This window comes from Manis pentadactyla, chromosome 6 (assembly GCF_030020395.1).
Source record: "Manis pentadactyla isolate mManPen7 chromosome 6, mManPen7.hap1, whole genome shotgun sequence".
Lineage (NCBI taxonomy): Eukaryota > Metazoa > Chordata > Mammalia > Pholidota > Manidae > Manis > Manis pentadactyla.
In genome coordinates, this window is record NC_080024.1 from 119,959,854 (window position 1) to 119,981,901 (window position 22,048).

The window sequence follows — 22,048 nt, forward strand, 5'->3', positions numbered from 1 at the left end:
CTTTGGACAAATCACTGGAATTCTCATTCTGCCTCCTAATCCAGGCTATGAACAAAATGGCTGTTATCACCTTCACCACTTAGTAGTTAAGAAGATTGTATTCAAGATGATTCCTCACATAGAGTAGCCACTCAGTAACTCTACTTGCATTCTACCTTCCTACTGGTATCAAACTAAGATCAATGCACTACTCTAAGAAAACATAAGTTAATAAAATCCCCAAAGTTAAAATAACAATAAATTCAAATTGTAGACAAAGCAAAGATGGAAGAAGCAAGTTGGCTAATGTCTGTCAGAAAACATATTCAAGACAGACACCTCGTTTGCCGTTAAGTATTTCCTGGAGTCAATAACCACATGATCCTCTAAAGAATTTAAAGATGAAGTCTGCTCCTTCAAACTGAGGCAAAGGTGGAAGTTGGGGGGAAAGGGTACATGCAATTTGGAGGAATAACCAAACAGTCACAGTGTCTGGCAAAGATATAAATTCGAGGGCAGTGCGTTTACACTTCTCACCTTTAGCTCTAAGGTTACATATATCCCTCTGCTAGCAAGTAGTATTTTCCAAACCCCAAATTTTCTTATTTATCCATCTGACTGCTGGAAAGCAGAAAGCTTTATATTCCTAACAGCAGTCAATGATAATTTTTTGTTTCTTGCTATTGTACTTAACTCTAAATTCTAGAGTTTAAAGAATGGAAGGGATCTTTCTCCATTTAAAAAAAAGGTTAACTGAAAACAAAACACATTGGGTGGTGGATACACTGATGGATACAACTAACCCAAGGGACTAATATGAATGAGATACCTATGAAAGAATACCTTGAGAAATAAAACCAACCAGCTTTCTTTTTTTTTTCTTGGTGTGTATGCATCAGTTTTATTGATTTAATTGTTTACCTTTAAACATCAAAAAAATTGTGAACTAGAGAATACACAAGATACACCCACAATTTCACAAAAGTTATAAAGGGACATCTTGGAGAATAATATTGAATAGCTATAGTAATAGCAGGCTTCCTTATCTTGCTACCAATCTCAAAGGGAAAGCTGAAAACCAACCAGCTTTCTAAAAAAATTATCAACAAATATTGCAACCAAAAAAAGAGGGACAGCCTTTTAGATTAAAAGCCTTTAGAGACATACCAACCAATGCAATATATGGACTTTAACTCAAACAAATAAATAGTACAGAAAATTGTATTTCAAAATCTTTGAACCCAGAAGCTGCTATTATCTCATATTAAGGAATTAGTTGATTTTTTTCAAAGTGTGATTACATCTATAAATCATTGTTATGATAAAAAAGAATATCTTTTCATCTTTTAGAAATACATATTTTAAAATATCTACTAAAATGATAATGTGATATACCTGGAGTTCACTTCAAAATAATTAGGTAGGTTGGATGAAAGACTGTCCGTGCATGGTTAACTGATGAAGCTGGGTGCTGAGTACATGAGTATTCATTATTGCACATGTGTGTGTTGTATTACACTCTTTATTTTGGAAATCTCAAATCACCCATCATCAAAACAATACCAACAGCCCATGGCCTGCTCTAGAATCATATACTGAGAAGTGAAAAATAATGTAAAATTTGATCTAGTCACCAGAGCAGTCAGGCCTTAGGTGGGAAAAGTAGTGACTGCAATGGGGGCCCAAAGGGGCTTCTGAAATGCTGGTTATGTTTCCTGTTGGATAGGAGTTCACTCTGTCCACTCTGTCAAAGTACACCATTAAGCTGTGCATTCATTATTTGTGTACTTTTTTTTCACATGTTGTATTTCAATAAAAATTTTACTTAAAAATAATTACTAAGGAATTTGAAAAACAGACATTTTAGTTCAATAGCAAATCGAATCGTTGTTATATGCTTAAGTATCTTTTAGAAAACATCTTTTTAAAAATCTTAAGTCTTCAAAAACAAAAGCAAATTAAAATTAACTCAATCAAAATACAGTCACATGCTCTGACAGTGCCCAAAACCAAAAGCATAAAACACTATAGGAAGCTGCATAAGAGAAACAAATTATGGACTCTTGAAACATATATAAAGATGTTTTTGTTGAAATGGATTTTAAATGTAAATATTTATATTTATGAACATTTAAGAAGTCAGCAAGGATATACCAAAGTAGAAACAGAGGATATCTTAGTGATTTAATTTTTTCCTTTAGCTTATCTGTATTTCCTGTTTTTTCTGCTTTAATAAAATTGTATAATGAAAATAATATGCCTGGCTAAACAAAGCAGCTGATTTTAAGTGCACATTTGGACATTTCTTTGCAATAATTATCTTGTACTAACAACAATATTGATAAAGATGTGTTTCTACTCAGTGTGACCATTATTGAACTGTAAAATGTTGAAAAGTTCACATAGGTAGATGGAAAAACTGAGTCTATTCGAGAAATATGTACTGACCACCTATCGTGTGCACACCAATAATCTAAGTAGTATGGCACAGTGGTTAAACAGGACTTTAAAAATCAGAAAGACCTGGATTCAAATGCAGATTCTGCTATTTACTGTGTTGCCTTGGACCAATTACTTAACCTCTCTAAATCTTGGTTTCCTTACTTAACTGCAAAACAAAGTTTCCCTTCTTGAATCTTTCCCAACACATGATATAGTCACAGGTCATGATGAAACACTTAAAATTTCCCAACCTTTGCATATACTGTTTTCCTGGTCCAATATGCCTTTGCTGTCTACCATCCTGAGCACAAGAGACTCATTTATTTGTCCTTTCTGACTCTACCAAAGTGTTAACCTCACTTTTCCAATATTTGTCAGATATCCTTGCTCTATACTCAGTGTCCTATAATACTACTCTAGCATTTCCAATACCATATGTATACTTATCTGTCCCTTGCACTGCACTGACCTGTGATCTAACATGAAGGAAAGAACTGTATCTTTTTAATAATTCTTTTAAAAACCCCTGTAGTCCTGGACACAGTAGGCAGTTAACAAATGTTTGAATAAGAAATAAGCCTAGTAAATATTTACCTCATGAGATATTATTTAATGTTTTATAGATTTTTTAAAAATGAAGTAGAGAAAAGGTTGAATAACTTGCTATGGTCATATAACTAGTAAGCAGCTCACTAGAAAACCACATCTTTCTAGTTTAATTAAGCTCACATTCTTCTCTATTATTTCACACTGACATCAAGATTATAAATCAAACAAGAGAATCAATAGTACACAAATGTCTATAATACAAGGTACAATCCACATAACTGTATGCTTGAAAGGAAGTTTTTGCTGATTCAAACTAAGCTTTTTTAATACTTCAATGTTTATAAATCCAGTACTAGTCTTACAATCAATGTGCATATTTAGTGTATAACTGAATTCTCAAAAAAGCAGTTATCAAATTGAAGCAGGAACCTCCAAGAGAAGGCAGAATATAAGCAAAGTGTTACAATGATTTTAAGAGAAGGAGAGAAAACCCTTATTGGGATTCAAAAGAAACCCAAAAAAGTTTCACCCAAGAGATGGTATTCCCCCTAGGCTTGAAGGATACAGAAGAGAATGGGAAGGCATTCCTGGTGGTGGAATACTAAAAAACAGAAGCAGAAAATTATGAGCCATACACAAGACAATGAGTACATCACATTTTCTTAAGAGACAAGGGAATTTAAAAAGAAATTATGAGAAATACCTGTAGATGAAGAAAAAAATTTTATAATGTTGAGGGTCATGAATGCCTGGGTGAAACAGAGAAATCAAGCAGATTTCATGACTGTAATTGAACCTAATGAAGATGAATTTGGCAGCTGTATTTAGGTCAGATATACAATGGCCCCCAAAAATGATGTCATATCATAGGTTTTAATTTTCAGTTTTAAACATAACAATATCCTAAAATGTGTCAAGTGCCACTCAAAACCTTCGTAGTGTTAAAAATTCAAAAAACACTAAAGAAGATTATCTGAGAGAAGTTTAGTGTAAAAGTGACCAAGGTCAATTTATTTCTGTGAACTAAATTATATTGTACACACAATATATTTTGTTGAGATTCAAATAAAATAGTAAAAACCTAGTCAAGGACTCTAAAGCCAACTCCATTACTTAACTAGCTATATGATTTTAGGCAAAATACATATCCTTCTTTCTGTTTCCTCCTTTGCAAATTAATTTTAACTATTTTGTGATTTGCTAAAAGAATTAAAGAGGAGTTTAATATAGGTAAAATGCTTAGATCAGCTCCTGGTACCCAAGAAGCCCTTAATTAATGCCACTTACTATTGTTATTCTTCTTCTTCAATGTAAAATTTCATCAAATAATTTACAAAAAAGTTCCTCTGGGAATTTAAAAATTACGAAAATATATGTTGATTCATGTTTGATCAACAAGACATGGATGATATAATTAATTTGTCTATTCAAGTATAATTAAGCACAATGCTACCTAAAGTTAACCTCAGATATTTATCGTAACTAGAATATTTCCAGATTATAGTATCCCGTTTTGAATGACAACCATAAAAAACAGACTAACTTGTTTAAATTAATTTTTCAGTTTGAAAGAAGGTATTCAGAAAAAAAGCCTCATAATACAGTGGATTTTTTTTTAACTCATTAAGAAACTGAATTAGGAATCAAAGAATGTATACATGAATTTAAGTTCTATTTTAGCAAAATTAGACCCAATTCTAAAGATGCTTTATGGACTTTTCATTTCTTAGGTTTGCCATGACAGCAGGATCTCCTTCAGTAATACTCTGCTGGTTCTGTATTTACACTGAATAAACAGAAGCTAGAATCCCTAAAAACTTCTATTCCTCTAGTAAAACTATTTATTTTGATAAATCCTGTATCCTAGGACCAATTCTCTTTGATCCTAAAAACTTCTATTCCTCTAGTAAAACTATTTATTTTGATAAATCCTGTACAGTAGGACCAACTCTCTTTGATCCAGTGATGATGAAGCTACAGGGATCTGGAGTTGCAGGATGACAGGGAAGTTAAGGTGTAAAATGAGACACACTATATAGAACAGAAGCTCCCAACGAGCCCAGACTTCAGTCGGCCCTCCGTGATCCCCACACTCACAGTCCGGTGCAGGAAGTATCCCATCAGTGTTTATTTCTGAAAGACTGCAGCATGACTGAAGGACTAAAGCCTCTATTTATGAAACCAACAACTTAACTTCTATGTGCCTTAGTTTTGCAATCCATAAAAGAGGAATGAAAACTAATCCACTGAATTAAATAATACTTACAGAACACTTAGTTACAACTGAGGAATTAGAAGGTAGAGCTGGGGAGAATGCAAACATCAAGAAGTCAAATGTCATTTATAAATATTAAAGGGAGCTCGGAAGATGACTGGTTAGCCAGAGACGGGTAAGATTCCTCAAGGGAGGAACAACCTAAGACAGGCACAGTCGCAGGGGGGCCATCAGGTGAGAAATTGGGGATCAACAGAGGTGAGGCTTAGAACCTCACCCCCCCCCCCCGTTCTGAGAGAAATCTTCTGCATACGTGGATGTTTTATTGCCCTGGTCTAGCTTGGATTAACACATAGTCTACAGGCACACACCTGATCATCTACATTTGCTCTCTTACAACACTAAACTATGTTTTCTACCTTTATCTTCTATCTACCTACCACTTCAGCATTTTATTAAAAATAATAATAATAAAGAGAGAAATGTGGTATCCACATATAAATCAAGTATAAAAATCAAATGAGTATTCATATTTGAACTGACTGTTTATAGTTCATAATGCATGAGCAAAACCGAAAGTTTCTGTGATGACTGCCCTTGTACTGTTCACCATGTAACTTACTCACTATGTAAGAATTTGTTCTCCATGTAAGAACTTGTTCGTTATGCTTCAGAAGATTGGAGACTGACGAAAATTAGGCTTGGGGTGGATTAATGATTGTGCATTGAGCATTGACTCCCCTATACAGAATTTTATTGTTAACAACCATTTGATCAATAAATATGAGAGATGCCCTCACAAAAAAAAAAAAGTACACACTTCCAATTGTAAAATAAATAACCGGGATGTAATGTACAGCATAAGGAATATAGTCAAAATATTGTAACAACTTGGTATGGTGATAGCTGGTACCTAGAATTATCATATATATAAATGTTGAATCACTGTGTTGTACACCTGAAACTAATGTAATACTGTGTGTCAACTACCCTTCAATAAAAAATAATTATCTACAAAAAATATATATATATATTAAAGGGAGCTAATAAAAATATAAAAATAAAAGCTGGGAGGGAAGAAGTTTTTACATGAACACATTTACATACAGATTGAGATACATATTAACTGGGCACACATAGCTTGATTTAGTTAGCTATATTGTAAACACTGAAACACACAAAATGCTTAAACATAGGAAAATAGGACTGGAAAGAGGGTAGGGGGAAAGGAGGCTTTTACTTTTCATTTTATACTTTACAACACTGGTTAAAATTTCATTTCCAGGAACACACACTGCTTTTATAAATTTTTTAAAGTAACATCTATTTTTAAATGTTTTATTTTGTATTCTTCAAACATCCTGACATGTATGTTTTTTTTTCAATGATAGATTTTTCTCAGGAAATGGTGAAAACTAAGTCCTAAGAAAGAGGTTTTCATGTGAGGTGTTTATTATGTTCTGAACAGCAAAACATTTTCATGGATAAAATGGATGAATCTTAAAAAATATTTGGAGCTTATTAGCTTCAATTAAGAAAAATAAAAATCTAAAAGAAAATGAAGTGATGAAATCTGGTCTTTATTAAACTAATCCAATTTATCATTCAGGAAAAAAGTCTAGTTTTTTTCAGTTTGTACTATTAGACATTTAACATATGGCAGAAACTTTCTTAAATCATGTCCACCTAATAAACTTGCTGGATTAACCAACATTCACTTTCCCCTGGGTAACAGCAACTGATGCCTGAAGACACCATCTGACTCCTGACCAGGAAACTCCTGTGAGTATTCAACAACTGAGTGACATCATTACCCAGTCATCTGTTCCTAAACTTGCTTATGCCAATTCATTTATTATAACAATAAAATGCAATCAAATATTATCTAAACTGATAAAATGAGCAAGCAAAGATACTTGTTTTAATGAAACTAAGTAGAATACTCTGTGAAAAAGGAAAGTAGGCCGAGAACCTCTTAAAAATCAGAAATAAAACAGGAATGATTCTACACTCAGATTCTCAAATTGCTTTGCAGAGTCTAAGTTCTTGCTCAATTTTTTAAATCACATACATCATAAAGGACGGCTGAGTGTGGTTTATATGAGAAAAACAAAGCTAAACTAATCGGGATCAATACTCAAAGAAACAGCCTTTCCCATATCGATTATATTTAATATACTTTTATAGGCTTCAAGTTACAATAAAATGTTTAGACTATGTAATGACCATATAGAAAACATTGTCTTTTGCCTATCCCATTCTTTCCTGTTCTTGTTTTGCCCCATTTTGTCTGGTATAGTATGTGTGTTCCCAACGATGACTCATGATTTGTCTAAGCCAGTGTTTCTCAACAGGGCTGTTACTACATTTTAAGCTAGACATTCTACCTTCTTTGGAACTGTCACTTGCATTTCAAAAAGTTTAGCATGCCTGGCCCTTCCCACCTAATGTCAACAATATTCTTCACATATTTCCAGATGCTTCCTAAAAGAAGTTATGTAACAAACATCCCATTCCCCTACCTTGAGAACCACTGGCATAAACCAATCATTATCTTATTTATTTTTTCCAGGTTCTTGCTTTCCCAGCTCCCTTACAGTTAAGGATGGCTACCAAGCCCAGTTCTGATGAATGAGACAAAGGGAACTTTGCAGCAGCTTCTGGGAAAATGCTGTCCTTCACTGATAAAAGAAAAAAGCCATTTGAAGGACCCTTTCTGAAAAGGTCCCCCAACTAACATTCCTGCTTTAAATCTGAACATGGTATCTACCTTATACAGTATACTTTAAAGACCATGAAATTGCAGCTGTGAAGAGGAGAGGAGAGCACTGAATGAGAAATAGCTACCATTCACGATGACATTGTTGAACTGCTGTATGGAACAACCCTAAGACTAAACATTTCCAGACTCCTTGTTAAGAAAATACGTATCATGTACCCTTACAATTTAAGCCATTGTTAGGTGGGAATTCTGGTATTAAAGGTCTCCACTTGAATCAACTTTTTTGATTAACTGACCCAATTCTCCCAACTGTGTCTGCTAAGGAAATTCTACTGTAATTACAACATCAAAATCTACTACAATAGGAATAATATTTCTAGTAAAATATAAATGAGTCAGACCTAATGAAAAGTCAAACAAAAGGAATTATGATATTCTTTTCTCTCCTGTAATTCTCAAAAGGAATCCTTAATATCTCTTTGTTAGTATTTATCAATTTAGTTAAGTACTTTTTAACTGGTAGCAAAAAATTCCCAGTGTATAAGAAATATTTTTATGTAAATCTCATCTCAAGGTCATTTGGGACTTAGTGAGTGAATATATTATTGACCCTGCTCGATTTAAAAAAAAACTCATGGTCCAAACTTCCCTCTGCCCCTCCCCTCAAATACAAATGCAGCTCCCAAATGTCCTCAGCCCGTAAGTCTTTTGGCATAAGATCACTGCAACTGTTGTGATAAGAAAACACCCAATAAACTAAAAGGCATGTTTTCTTTGAAGGAACTGAAAAGCTGTGTACTGATTCCCAGCGGTGAAGTACCCCTTCTAGGTGAGCAGAGACCAGCAGCCATTTTTATCCCTGAGACATTAACCAAGTTTGGGAACATGGACAAAGAAGCAGGACTGCCACAGGCAGAGGATGAAAAGAGTATCCTGCTGGGACAAGGAAAAACCGATCAAATTCTTTAAAGGCCAGAAGTGAACTGGTATGGCGGTCCGAAATCTGGGGGAGCTCCAAACACAGACTAATTTTCCGCCAATTCTCTCCCATGGGATACTGCCAAGCTGGGCTGAAACGGTAGAGACAGATTTCTCATCTGTGGAGTTCAGCTCCTCAATTTCTGCTGGAGAGAGGCACTTGATCCCAACCTCAAAATTTTAAAAACTAAAATGGATGGGAAAACTAAAATTTCAACCCAACTCAATTACAGCCCCTTAACCAGAGTTGTCTGACAAAAGAAAGGGAAAGGGTGGGGGGGAGACTATCTCCTTTAGAATAGATAGTTCAGAGACATACCCACATAAATACAGTCAGTTGATCTTTGGTAAAGGAGCAACAGCGATCCAACAGAAGACGAGATAGTCTTTTCAACAAATGGTGAACAACTGGGCATCCATGTGCTGTGACAAAATTGCTACTCCAGTAGGAGATACAGTAAATGTTTACAGTACAATAATGACTTACAGAAAATAAACCAATACAGATAGAGCAGGGACAAGAGGATCTACTTTATACTGTGTGGTCAGGGAAGGCATCTCTAAACTGTAAGACAAGAATGAAGACAGCCAGTGTATGAAGATCTGAGAGAATACTCCAGGAGGTAAAGGAAAGTATAAATACACTAGAATGGAATGTGAATGGAGAGTTTGGAAGCAAAAGGAAGAGCTTTATGAATGGAGTATAGCAAAAAAGGGGAAGAAATGTTAGGAGATGAGATGAGACAAACTGGAATGTGAGGCCTTGATGCTATAGAAGGACCCTGGATTTTACTGTATGTAATGAGAGTTCAATGCAGAATTTTAGAGGAAGGACATATTCTGATTTAAGCTCTTAAAAGACTGTTGTGGAGACTGAAAAAGGACTGTAGGGAAACAAAAATGGAAGCTGGAAGACCAGTTAGAAAGCACTACACAAGTGGCCCAAGCAAGAAATGATAGCAGCTTGCTTCAGAGTAGTAGTAGTAGCAGTAGACATGACAAAAGAGGGAGGATGTGGAATTTATTTTGAAGGTAAGATTTACTAATGGATTGAATATAAGAAGTACAGTAAAAAGAAAACTGAAGAATTACTTTGATGTTTTCAGCTTGAGGTTACAAGTTAGATGATGGTACCATTTCTAGAATAGGGATAAGAAGAGGAAGAACAGATTTGAGAGGTTTTTATTTGCCACTAGATTGATTACAGGTTCTACCTTCCCAGAGTTTGTGAAATCTTTTTTAAAATGTAAAAATTTGTTGCGTGTAACATTCTTTCTAAAGACATTTTTCCTCTACTATATAGCCCCCCATCCCAAAGCAAGATTACTAAGATGTGGAAGTATTGCTCTCATCCTAAATTTACATACCACAATATTCTAAGCCTTTAAGACACAACAAAGTAGAAAAATTAACCAGGGTCAGAGAATAGAGAAACAAAAACTGAGATATAAAACATTTGGTCATTTTTACATTACCAATTCCTGTTTCTCAAGACTATTTTTCAACTTTCAACACAGATACTATAGCCTTACCTTAATTTTAGTAGGAAAACAATGAAACTCAGACCAATTCTCTGACCTGCCTCTAAGTCCCTCCTACAAATATGCCTGCTTCCTTTTCCCCAATGATGCCAGAGTTCAGTTCTAAGGACCAACATTACTTTGCTTTAGATTCTTTCCCATTCCCAAGACTTTAAAATCTCTATTCCTGCTCTATTATTTACTTCTCTTTTCTCTAATACCCAGTTTCTTTTTTCCTAATTATCTTCAAAAGGAATATAGAAAAAATATACAGAAGTAAATTCACATGTATTCCAATTTCACATAAAAGAAATTAAAAGTTAAGCAAGATCTGGATCACGGATCATCATTTCGCTGAAGCAGCTTTCTGTAGCAGCACCAGCTAGCAGAACTCCCTGTGACAACACAAATGTCCTACATCCACACTAACACGGGAGCCTCCAACTCCCATAACTATTGAGCACTGGCTAGTGTGACTGAAGGAAAGCATTTTTAATTTTATGTGGCTTAGTGGCTTAGTGCTACTATTCTGGATAGTACATCTCTGTAGCCAATCAGGGATATGTCAAATCTTTTTCAAAGTTTTTCTTGTCATTCAGTATATTCTGTTTCTGCCAATGCCATAGTATTCCAGCACTACACACACCTCATACATTTCCTCCCTAATGCTACTCAAGTAGTATTTCTCTTCCCACATTGCACCGAAACTGTTACTTCAACATTACACTTAACTGTATCACTTAACATGCTCACAATTCTTTAACATCTGAAAGAACAGAAAGAATAAAGTCCAGTGGCATTCAAAAACCAAAATATCTGTCTGATTTGATGCATTTTTCTAGTCTGATCCTAGATCTACTTCCCTACAAAGATGTTAAGCTTTCTCATTAGTTATACTATGCTATTGGTCAAAGATGACCTCCTTATATCCATTTAAATCTTAACTCTTTCTTACCCATGTACCCTTTTTCGGATTCTTCTACTGAATTAGCACTTCTAAACTGCAAAGTTAATAAGTAGTTAATAGTTAATACTGATTTATTGCCTTAATAGTGTACTTAAATCTTTCATTGTTAAATTTTTACTTCTTTAAGGCTTTGCTCATATGCCTTGTGAGTAGGGCCCTCCACAGAGCACTCAGTCAGATGTTAATGAATTCAAAGGAAATAAGGAAGGACAGAAGAAATAAGGATTAAGTTTGGAGTTTCTCTGCAAAGGACCTAAACATTATTCCTCTTCTACATTACTAAAAGCTCAAAGTACAGCTGAGTTCTGAATAGGTTCTTGGCCTCACAACATGTCTCAATGTTCAACGGGGGAACTTTCCCTACTTTCCATTCACACCTCCAAGAAGCAGTACCTTAATTCATGAAGGGAAACTTAAGTGTTCCTAGGTCTAAAGCTGACTCCAGGCTCCCCATGAAGCAGCAAGAGACTCCTTCTTAAATAGTTTCTAGTAAGATAAAATGCATTTCCTCAAATGGTATCAATGAGGCAGAAGGGGCACAATGAAGGACCAGAGAAACAGAGGTACCATCGCTCTTTCCCCTACCCCAAACCAAAGACAAGGAAAATATTTTAGTCAGTCAAAAACAGGTTCTGTGGGCATCAATTTCTACTATGACTAATTTAAGTATTATTTTAATCTTCTGAAAACAGGTCTTTAGTCATTTTTAACTGTCATAGATTATTACCATGTCTAAGGGAGATTTTCTACCCTACGAAAAGCTACCTAACTTATTCTTTAAGAATGTTTGATTAAAACTGAAAAAGTGAAACTCATTGTTATTTATTCTATTTTTAAACACTTTTAATTAGAACAAAATTTTATTGTCAGTCCATGAACACTGTCCATTTAAAACAAATTACAGCATATGACTTCATTTGGTGCTTTGGCTATAATTTGTTTTAAATGGACAGCTTCTCTCCAGGAAACACACACAAAAGATAAAACTGGCATTAAAAAAAATCAGATGTTTTGTCAAAACACGTCAGTGCTTAATACTCAACTGTACCTCAATTTTTTTAAAAAGTGCTAAATGCAAAACACAGTACTGGATGCCCAATAATGTCAACACCCAAAATCCAGAGCTTCAATCACAGCCAAACATCTTCACTATAAGTATGTTTTTTATCCTCCCTCCACACACTAAAAAAGAATGCTACAATGCTTTGGAGAAGTTTCTACCTTAGATTCTATGTATACCTACATTTGAAAACAGCAAAAGAATACGGATCTGATGTTAGCAAAGGATGGCTAACTGCTAAACTCAATTCCTTCTCTTGAGCTTATTTTAAAAATAAATAAAATAACCCATAGCTCTGTCCCATCAAGTGTTGTATGGCAGGGTGGAGAGGGCAGGAAGGAAGGGTTCTGGGGCAGGAATCAATCTTCCCTAAGTTGCTATGCTTTACAGTTTTGCAAGAGCCAGAATCTGTTTAAATGGTGATGACTCCACATTGCTCCATATACAAATTTCTCTTGGTACTGTGGAAAAGTAGAGTACATATTTCCTAACTGATTTCTTCACTGTTCCTCTCAGAAATGAAGAACTTCCCTTATGATGAAGAACTAAGATTTTTAAACTTAATCTTTTTATAATTTTAGAAAGTGAACACAAAAATCAAAAAATGTAAATTGAGAACTTATTTAAATTAACTTGTACCAGATTCATGTATGTAAAATAATGTGAAATATTTTTGCCTCAGAAATATCCTATAAATTTAACTACATTACAGAACTGTTTTTCTTTTCAAGTTCTAAGGATATTAATATAGCCATATTGCAAAACTACAAATTTCAAATGATAAATCAATTATCTAGCTATAGATATTCTATATCCACACACCTTATATTTTATTTAGTTAAGTGGTAGGAGGAAGTGTGTGTGGAAAATGCAGATGAAATAAGAAATATAAAGATCGCCATATTAGGGAATCGGAAAATGAAAACCTGACCTACTTTGGGTAGAATTAACTGGAAAAATCAAACAATGAATATGAACCCTTCAACCAAAGGTAAGAATAGGAATTTAACTAACGCCAGTAAAGATCTTTAAGTAATCCAACATCGGATGCCTGTATAAAAGCATGAATGAAATGAATTGGTCATCTCAGTTCAGATATCCTGGAGGTCTTATTAAATGTGAGTGTAGAGTACTGAAGGTAACATGCATGCATAGGATAAAAATAGATTCCATTTCAGATATGGGTAAACAGCAAGTATATTAAATTACTATTTTCACAAGATATCTGAAATGGTTCAAGTTATTTAAAATTCTATTTCCAGAAAAAAATATTAAACTAAACCCATTATGTCTCAAATGCACATGCATTAAAAAGTATATACTAAAACATATTTACTTTGTGGGACTTTTTGTTTAAGTATATTGCAAATTTAGGTCTTAACCTTTAAGAATTTTTCATTTTTAGTTTTATAAAGAAAAACTCATGATAGCAGAGAGAAGGTAAAGGAAATCCCAAAACAATCTATTTGGTATAATATATATCACTATTAATTCTCAAATAAAAAGTTGTGCCAAGGTATATATAAACAGGCCTATCAATAGCTAATAATTATTAAATGAAAGGAAGTTTTAAAAGTACTCAATTGAATAGCATTACTTGTTAGAAGAGGTACAATAACTACTTTAAAAATACAAGTTACATTAAAAAAAATCCCACAACATAAACCAGCCAGAATAAATTAGCTGGTTTTTATGCTTGGCTTTGTTTTAAAATAAGGGCTTTGTATATGTTATTGTTTCCTAAGAACAGAAATTCTTCAGTGACTTAAGTTTGGCAATTCATCTCTTCAAGATCCTGATCTAATCACCTGTGTTTTAGAAGTCATGAATGCCACTTACCACATATTTTACAGCACTTATAAACTGGTTGTGGAAGAGCAGATGTTGTGTCTCATCTTCTGGATTTGAGGCTGTGTAAAGCATGCCACAAACATTACAGGAAACTGCTCCAAATCTTTTTTGTCCTGCATCCTATTTATAAAAAACAAACAAAAGTTTTACCTCCCAAAAGAGTAATTCCAGAACATCAGCCTCTAAAGCTATAATGTGGACAAAAAGTGAAAAGCATTTATAATAAATAACATTCAATGTTGACATGTGCAATCTTATTAAGAATTATTTCCATTTTAGTGATCTGATCACACGCTCCATAGCACTTAATAACAATTGAAAGCAACTGAGAAATATCTTTTTAAATTTTTTATTAATGTATGATTTATATACACTCTTATGAAGGTTTCATATGAAAAAACAATGTGGTTAGTACATCTACCCATATTATCAAGTCCCCACCCACCCATACCCCAATGCAGTCACTGTCCGTCAGTGCAGGAAGATGCCACAGACTCACTGTGTGCCTTAACTGAGAAATATCTTTAACATTACAATCTTAGTCCTAAATCTCCAAATAGAAAATTACCTGTAAATGATAACTAATGTATTTTTAACATCTGCAATAATTATATTGCTAAAGTTTAGAGGAAATAAATGTTTTATAGACTCCTTTTTTCAATATCTTAAAAATCTGTTCTCTTTAATGGTTTCATTAGTTGTAGATATTAAAAAGAATATTTTGATGTCACCACAAACTTTGAGAAAAGGTAAATTAAATTTTTTCTATTATCTTTATATTAAATAAGCACAAAAGACTGACTACAATCATCTATTCTCTGGTAATCATACTTATACTATAGAATAGTAACTGTTCACAAAACGTTTTCTATTCCTGTCCTTACTCAACAAGAAAACTTCAGCAATTATGATCTACTTTTAAGAATAATAAAATAAAAAAGCATATTTCCTTTAACTCTTTCTGCTCTAGAACTGTGTAGTATGAACTAATTAATGAAAAAAAAGGATCTAAGATAACAATATTTCTAGTACTTTATAACTAGGGTCAAAAGCAAAGAGAAATCAAATGGTAAAAAGAATGAAATGTTACCTAAAATTTATTCAGGCAGTTTTTACAAAAATAATGTGTAACTGGTTAAGATGTAATATTTACCATCAACAATTTTAAGTGTGCAGCTGAGTGGTGTTAAATTCAGTCCCACTGCTGTGCAGCCCATCTCTGGAACTCTTGATTTTGCCAAACTAAAAACTCTATACCCATTAAACAACAGCTTCCCAATACCCCTTCCTTCCCAGCTCCTGGAAACCACCATTCTACTGTCTGTCTCTATGAATGTCACTATTCTAGGTACCCCCTAAAAGTGGAATCATACAGTGTTTGTCCTTTTGTGACTGGCTAATTTCACTTAGCTTAATATCCTCAAGGGTCACTGTGTTGCATCATGTGTCATAATCTTCTTCCTTTTTAAGGCTGAATAATATTCCACTGCATGTGCATATCACATTTTGTTTATCCATTCATTCATTGATGGACACTTTGGTTGCTTCCACCCTTTGGCTATTGTAAATAATGAACATCAGTGTATAAAATCTCTGGCAGTTCTCATAGTAATGAGTAAACATTTCTGCCTCAGTTTCCTCATTGGTTAAGTGGGAAATAATAGTAGTACCCATCTTGTACTTTTTTTTTATAAGGCTTAACCTCGTTGATATGAATTGAGCACATGGAACAGTGCATTCAAAACACAGTCATTAACATGATCACCATCATCAACTCCTGACCAATAGAAATGTGATCCACATGTAATTTTAAACTTTCTAGTAGCCACATTAAAGAATGCAAAAGCAAACAGGTGAAATTAATCTTAATAATTTTTTTAATGGAACATATCCCAAATATTATAATTTCAACATTTGTTAAACATAAAAAACCTACTGAGATACTTTTTTTGTACTAGTGTTTGAAATGTGGTACATATATTGACACTTCAACCTATCTCAATTCTGATGAGCCACATTTCAAGTGCTCAACAGCCACATGTGACTATCATATTGGACAATGCAGCTCTACAATCTACTTTTCTAATCCTATTTCACTATCATACTGATCTGACAACAGAAACATTAAATTTGATGAAACAACTTTTTCCCTTAGTAATCTTTCTCAGAAATTTCTAGACAATTATTGCACATCTTTTCTAGATTCTAAATTCTCTCATAATAAAGTCAGAATTAATCATCCAGTGCCCCCCAAAATCCTACTGCATGGATCTACATTAAATGTCTCTGTTATTCTGGGTCCCTTCATTTTATTATACTGTGGGCATTCACTCAAATTTGATTTTTAATCAATGAAATATCTCCCTCTCTTTTACACCCTTCCAGCAAATTGTATTTATGTTCTACCTCAAATTAGCTACCAGTTATCTTTCATAAAATATAGTTTTAAAATAATAACATATACTAAGATACAGATACCTAAAATCATTTTACATATTACATTCCTTGTGATTTTAATATTTAAACCAAGTACTAAAAGAATGTAGATTTAAGAAAGTAACAAATATGAAATGAAGTGTCAATCTGTTGCAAATAAAACTAAAAGGATGGAAGCTTGAATTTTTGTTACAGGATGTATTCATTATTGGGGAGAAAGAGGGGTTAATAATGATACCAGGAATATTTCCATAATGAAGATTTATGTGACCACAAAAAAAAAGGCTCTTTGGAGAGAAAAGGAATTTATTCTTTAACAATATGCATGAATAAGACACAACAACACTTCACTAAAAAGGTCAAGATGTATACTTACTATGATCAACTGTTTTTCATCAGCTTTTTCTGCTTCTTTGAGTTTTAAGTCCTTTGGAATTGTTATCTCCAAATGCGAATTACACTTAGGCCAAAAATGATTTGGTGGCATCTCCCTTAAACAAAACAAAACTATTAAACATTACAGATTCTTAATCACTTAAATTACTGGAAGGAAAAATAAAATTTATCTTCTATACCACACTGACAAATTTCAACACCAAGGGGAAAAATACAACCTTTTGAAAATCAAGGGGGGAAACCCAAGGAAATTACTAATTTTCAACAAATAAACAAAAAGCATAGCACCTACTATAGTTTGAGTAAATTTTAAGCTTACAGTTTTAGCCATTGGAGTCACTACAGTTTGCCCTAAAAACTATTTTTGGTAATCAGCAAAGCAAAATAAGTAAGTTTTAGTTTAATTCTGACATTAAAGGCAACAAAATCTTTTACTCTACTTAAAATACTTTTTATATGTTGATAACACCCACTATTTTGAGGCATTTGCAAAAAGATGCACACTTACTGTTGCTGGGAATATAAAAAGACGCAAGACTGTGTGAAATTTGGCAATACAAGTCAAGTCCTGTAATTGAATTTATCCTATAATCACATAAGTGGGCAAAGATATATGCTGACTGGAGGACATTTTTTGATAGGAATAAACTAAAAACAATTGAAAGGTCTATAAAGTAGATAGCTGTTAGATAAACAATGAAACCTAATGCAGAATTTAAAAGAATGAGATAGAAAGACAGAAAAGATGCTTATATTATAAAAAGTAAAAAAAAAAAAGGTATAGAAGCAGTATGTATAGGCACTGAAAAAAGTATAATGAAAAGAGAACTTCTGATATCACCATCCTCCTACTTGAAAAATTAAGGGTCATTATTTTTAAGGAAAAATCCCCCAAACTAAAGCTGAATGTATCAAATCCTTAGGTAATCCCCACATCACCAAACCTAGACTTAAGTACAATTTCAACTCTTCCAGAAATGTAATCTTAAACCAGTCAATCAACAATCACCTGAATTACTCTATCAGGTAATCTGCCTAATAAAACCCTGCTGTCCCCTAAAGTAACATTACTTTGCAATAACCAACCCACTTTTTTGCCTTCCTTGTTACCACTCCCTAATGCCTATAAATAAAGGCTTTCATTTTGTATACCCCAGAGTTCCTTTCTATTTGCTAGACTGGATGCTATGCTACCCAATTCAAATTGATTTTTGCTCAGCCAAACTTTAAAAAACTTTAATATGCCTTAGTTTCCCTTTTTGCAGTTCTCAAATTTATCTGTATATTAAACTAATATCTTACCTGTTATCACTGGTCTTGGATGTCTGGTTATTGAATACACTGTGCTGTTTGGAAGCTGAACCTGTAATTTAATCAAGATAATGTGTTATGCATTAAGCTTTGTGTTAGCTCTCCATTTAATAGTTGAAAATCATTACACCAAAAAAAAAAAAAAACCAAAAACTCAACGCACTAAATGTTTTTAATAAAGACTATTTGATAAAATTAGAGCCGCCTTCCTAGAAATTACTCTTCAAAGAGGCAGAAAAGCTCTATGGAACTACAAAGAGATCTAATGGTAGATAAACAATTTACCTCTAGTTTCACCAGTAATTACTAGCACTGAAAAATAAAGGAAATTGTTTAAATGCTTGTATAACTATAATCTCTAAATGGAAATAAATGAAAGCATTTCTTTAAAAAAACTGTGTCCTCAAAAAACTAAAAAATGGGCTGAGAGCATTTGAACAGAACTTCTCCAAAGAAGAAATTCCCACGACCAACAGGCACATGAAAAGATGCTTCACATCGCTAATCATCACGGAAATGCAAATTAAAAGCACAATGAGATATCACCTCACACCAGTTAGGTGTCTTGTCTTTTGGATGACAAGAAACAACAAATGCTGGCCAGGATGTGGAGAAAGGGGAACCCTCCTACACTGCTGGTGGGAATGTAAATTAGTTCAACCACTGAGGAAAGCAGTCTGGAGGTTCCTCAAAAAACTAAAAGCAGAAACACCATTTGACCCAGCAATTCCACTCCTAGGAATTTACCTGAAGAAAACAAGATCCTTGATTCAAAAAGACATAAGCACATTGGTTCTTACAGTTACCCTTTCTGAGGAAAATCCTTCTAGAGGAACCCAAAAAAGAACAAACTTCTGAAACTACTTAGGAGTCTAATCTTGGTGACTTTTGGTAAGTTCAGTGTCAAAAAAGGTAACAGTCAGTTAAAAGGCTAAATTAAGTAATATAAATATCTGTACACTATAAAAGATACCATTCAACATGAAGAAGAAGGTAGAAGAGGTAATTTTTACAGAAAATTTGGGTGATGTTAGTTGCCTTTTATTGAGATTTTTTAAAGCTTTCATAAAGATTTCATTTTCCCATTTTTTCAATTGCAGTATGACAGCTTATATGGTAACTGGTCATATGTGACAGTCTACTGCATAAATATGAATGATGGGTTAATCTGGTGTGTTTACATAGTGTATATACAATTGAAATCTAGCATGAAAGGTTAAAAAGCAATACTGTATAATATTTCTTATAAGTAAAATACTTTGCTGTGGTGAAATTATTTGGATTAACATCACATTATTCTGTGATGTCTTTAAAACTTTTTGGAAAGGTAGAAAAATCTTGATTGGGTTAAATACAGTTTTTTAAAACTAAATGTCTTTTTTTATATTTTTATGAGAAAGTAGGAAATTACTCTTTAAGAAAATAGGCTTCTATTTAAATGTTGAAATACTTGTATGTTGTGAGTTTAAGGAGCCTGTAATTACCTGTAAGGTTTATGCAACCAACAGCTTTCAGTGACTGTAAATAAACTCTCAAAACATTTCAAAGGCTTCATACAGAAAGTATCAACTGACAGGTAAACTTAATAAATTACTAATTAAACATTTTACAATGTTAAAAAAAAAAAGACATAAGCACCCCTGTTTATCAGAGCACTATTTACAATAGCCAAGATATGGAAGCAACCTAAGTGTCCATCAATACATGAATGGATAAAGATGTGGCATATACACACAATGGAATATTATTCAGCCATAAGAGGAAAACAAATCCTACCACTTGCATCAACATGGATGGAGCTAGAGGGTATTATGCTCAGTGAAATAAGCCAGGCAGAGAAAGACAAGTACCAAATGATTTCACTCATTTGTGGAGTATAACAACAAAGCAAAACTGAAGGAACAGAACAGTAGCAGACTCACAGACTCCAAGAAGGGACTAGCGATTACTAAAGGGAAAGAGAGTAGGGAGGGAGAAGGGGATTAAGGGGTATTAAGATTAGCACACATAATGTAGGGGAGTCATGGGGAACACAGTATAGCACAGAGAAGACAAGTAGTGACTCTATAGCCTCTTACTACGCTGATGGACAGTGACTGCAGTGGGGTGTGGAGCAGGACTTGACAATATGGGTGAATGTAGTAACCACAATGTTGCTCATGTGAAACCTTTTTAAGATTGTATATCAATGATACCTTAATTAAACAAAAAAACTGTGGTCTCTGTAGTTGTAATCACAATAAATAATGCAATAATCATTCTATTTTCTAATGAATAAATGCACTTCTCATATTCATATATACTTCCCCTTCTCCCACTAAGACAAAAGGTTAAATGATACATGAAGGAATAAATTATCTGTTCTCAGTATATTTTGCTCCAAGTATATACCTTTCCCTCAGCAGACAGAAATAAGGAATTAGGCATTTTTTTCTATGCACCTGGGTGCTTCTGATGCAGGTGAGCAAATCTCCATTGAACAGTTCAAATAATATATCGTCAAAACATTTTTACAAAGTACAAAAATAAAATTTTATATGGCAGAAGTGGACAAATTGCAGCATCTATTAAATCCTTAATTCAAAAACAGAGTAACTAATATGGGAAATTGAGTAACTAAGGGTTAAAGATAAGACCCTGAAGTGGGAAAACACAGTCATTTATACTAGACAAATAAACTGCTACCACTAACTTAAGCAATTCTTATCAGTAACACTTCTCCAGAGTAAGTCACAAACAAAAATTTAAAATAAAAGAACTTTCAGTAGAGAGTCAAAGAATCACATTTGAGTATTTTAAACAAGCCAGTCAATAGAAACAATTATCTCCCCAAAAATGGTGATAATCATACATTTGAAAAACATAAGCAATGGTGTTAAGAAAAATTCAGCAGGTCTATCTGGTAGTCAATATAGTTTCCTGTCATATTGACAAAAATATCTCTAAACACTGAAATCCAAATTAACATTTTCAAAGTATTACCTGGAAATTTACTCTCCACAGTATCAATTTTTGCTTGACTGAGCAGAGTTGATACAGCAGTGGTGTTTTCCACTGGATTGTTTTCAAGCTTGGATTCCAAACATCTGCTGAAATTCTGAACACATATAATTCAAAATGTAAATATCTGATTTTCTATCAACCTCTGGATCCTATCCTAATACACTTTCAGTGCATTTTAGCATACTAGGAAATATAAGATAAAACTGTATATTTGGAGTAATTCACAGGGATCTGCTTTAAAAGTCTCTTCATGATCTCCCCCACATGCTACCCTCTCAGCATCAGCTCCCACTTTCCCCATAATACTAGATTGCAAAACTTACCTCTTCCACAGATACATTCTGTATTTGCCTGGCTCTATGCTTTTTCTGAGTTTCATCTATCTAAACCTGCCTGTCCAATGCAGTAGCCACTGCCATATCTAACTGTTGAGCACTTAAAATGTGGTTAGTGTGACTGATTTGAAATATATTGTAAATGTAAATCACCAGATTTTTAAGAGTACTAAAAAAAGTAAGAGATTTCAATTTCTAAAATTGTTGAAATTTTTCTAAAATGATAGTATTTCTATATGATAGGTTAAATAAAATATATTAATTATACCAGCTTTTTTATTTTT

At 33.6% G+C, this 22,048-nt stretch overlaps 1 protein-coding gene across 5 annotated transcripts in view; it reads right to left on the bottom strand.

Annotated features, from left to right (window-relative positions):
* The window catches only part of ESCO1 (establishment of sister chromatid cohesion N-acetyltransferase 1), an 86,512-nt gene that overhangs the window by 17,732 nt on the left and 46,732 nt on the right, over positions 1-22,048 (bottom strand). For all 5 annotated transcript variants that reach the window (XR_008998314.1, XR_008998313.1, XM_036905797.2 and 2 more), the window contains exons 4-7: positions 21,409-21,523; positions 18,418-18,478; positions 17,096-17,210; positions 14,272-14,403 (exon numbers count right to left, since the gene is read on the bottom strand). Coding sequence is in view for 3 of the 5 variants with exons in the window: in XM_036905797.2 (XP_036761692.1) it covers positions 14,272-14,403; positions 17,096-17,210; positions 18,418-18,478; positions 21,409-21,523 (423 nt within the window). In the remaining 2 variants the exon portion in view is untranslated. The remainder of the gene's footprint in view (positions 1-14,271; positions 14,404-17,095; positions 17,211-18,417; positions 18,479-21,408; positions 21,524-22,048) is intronic.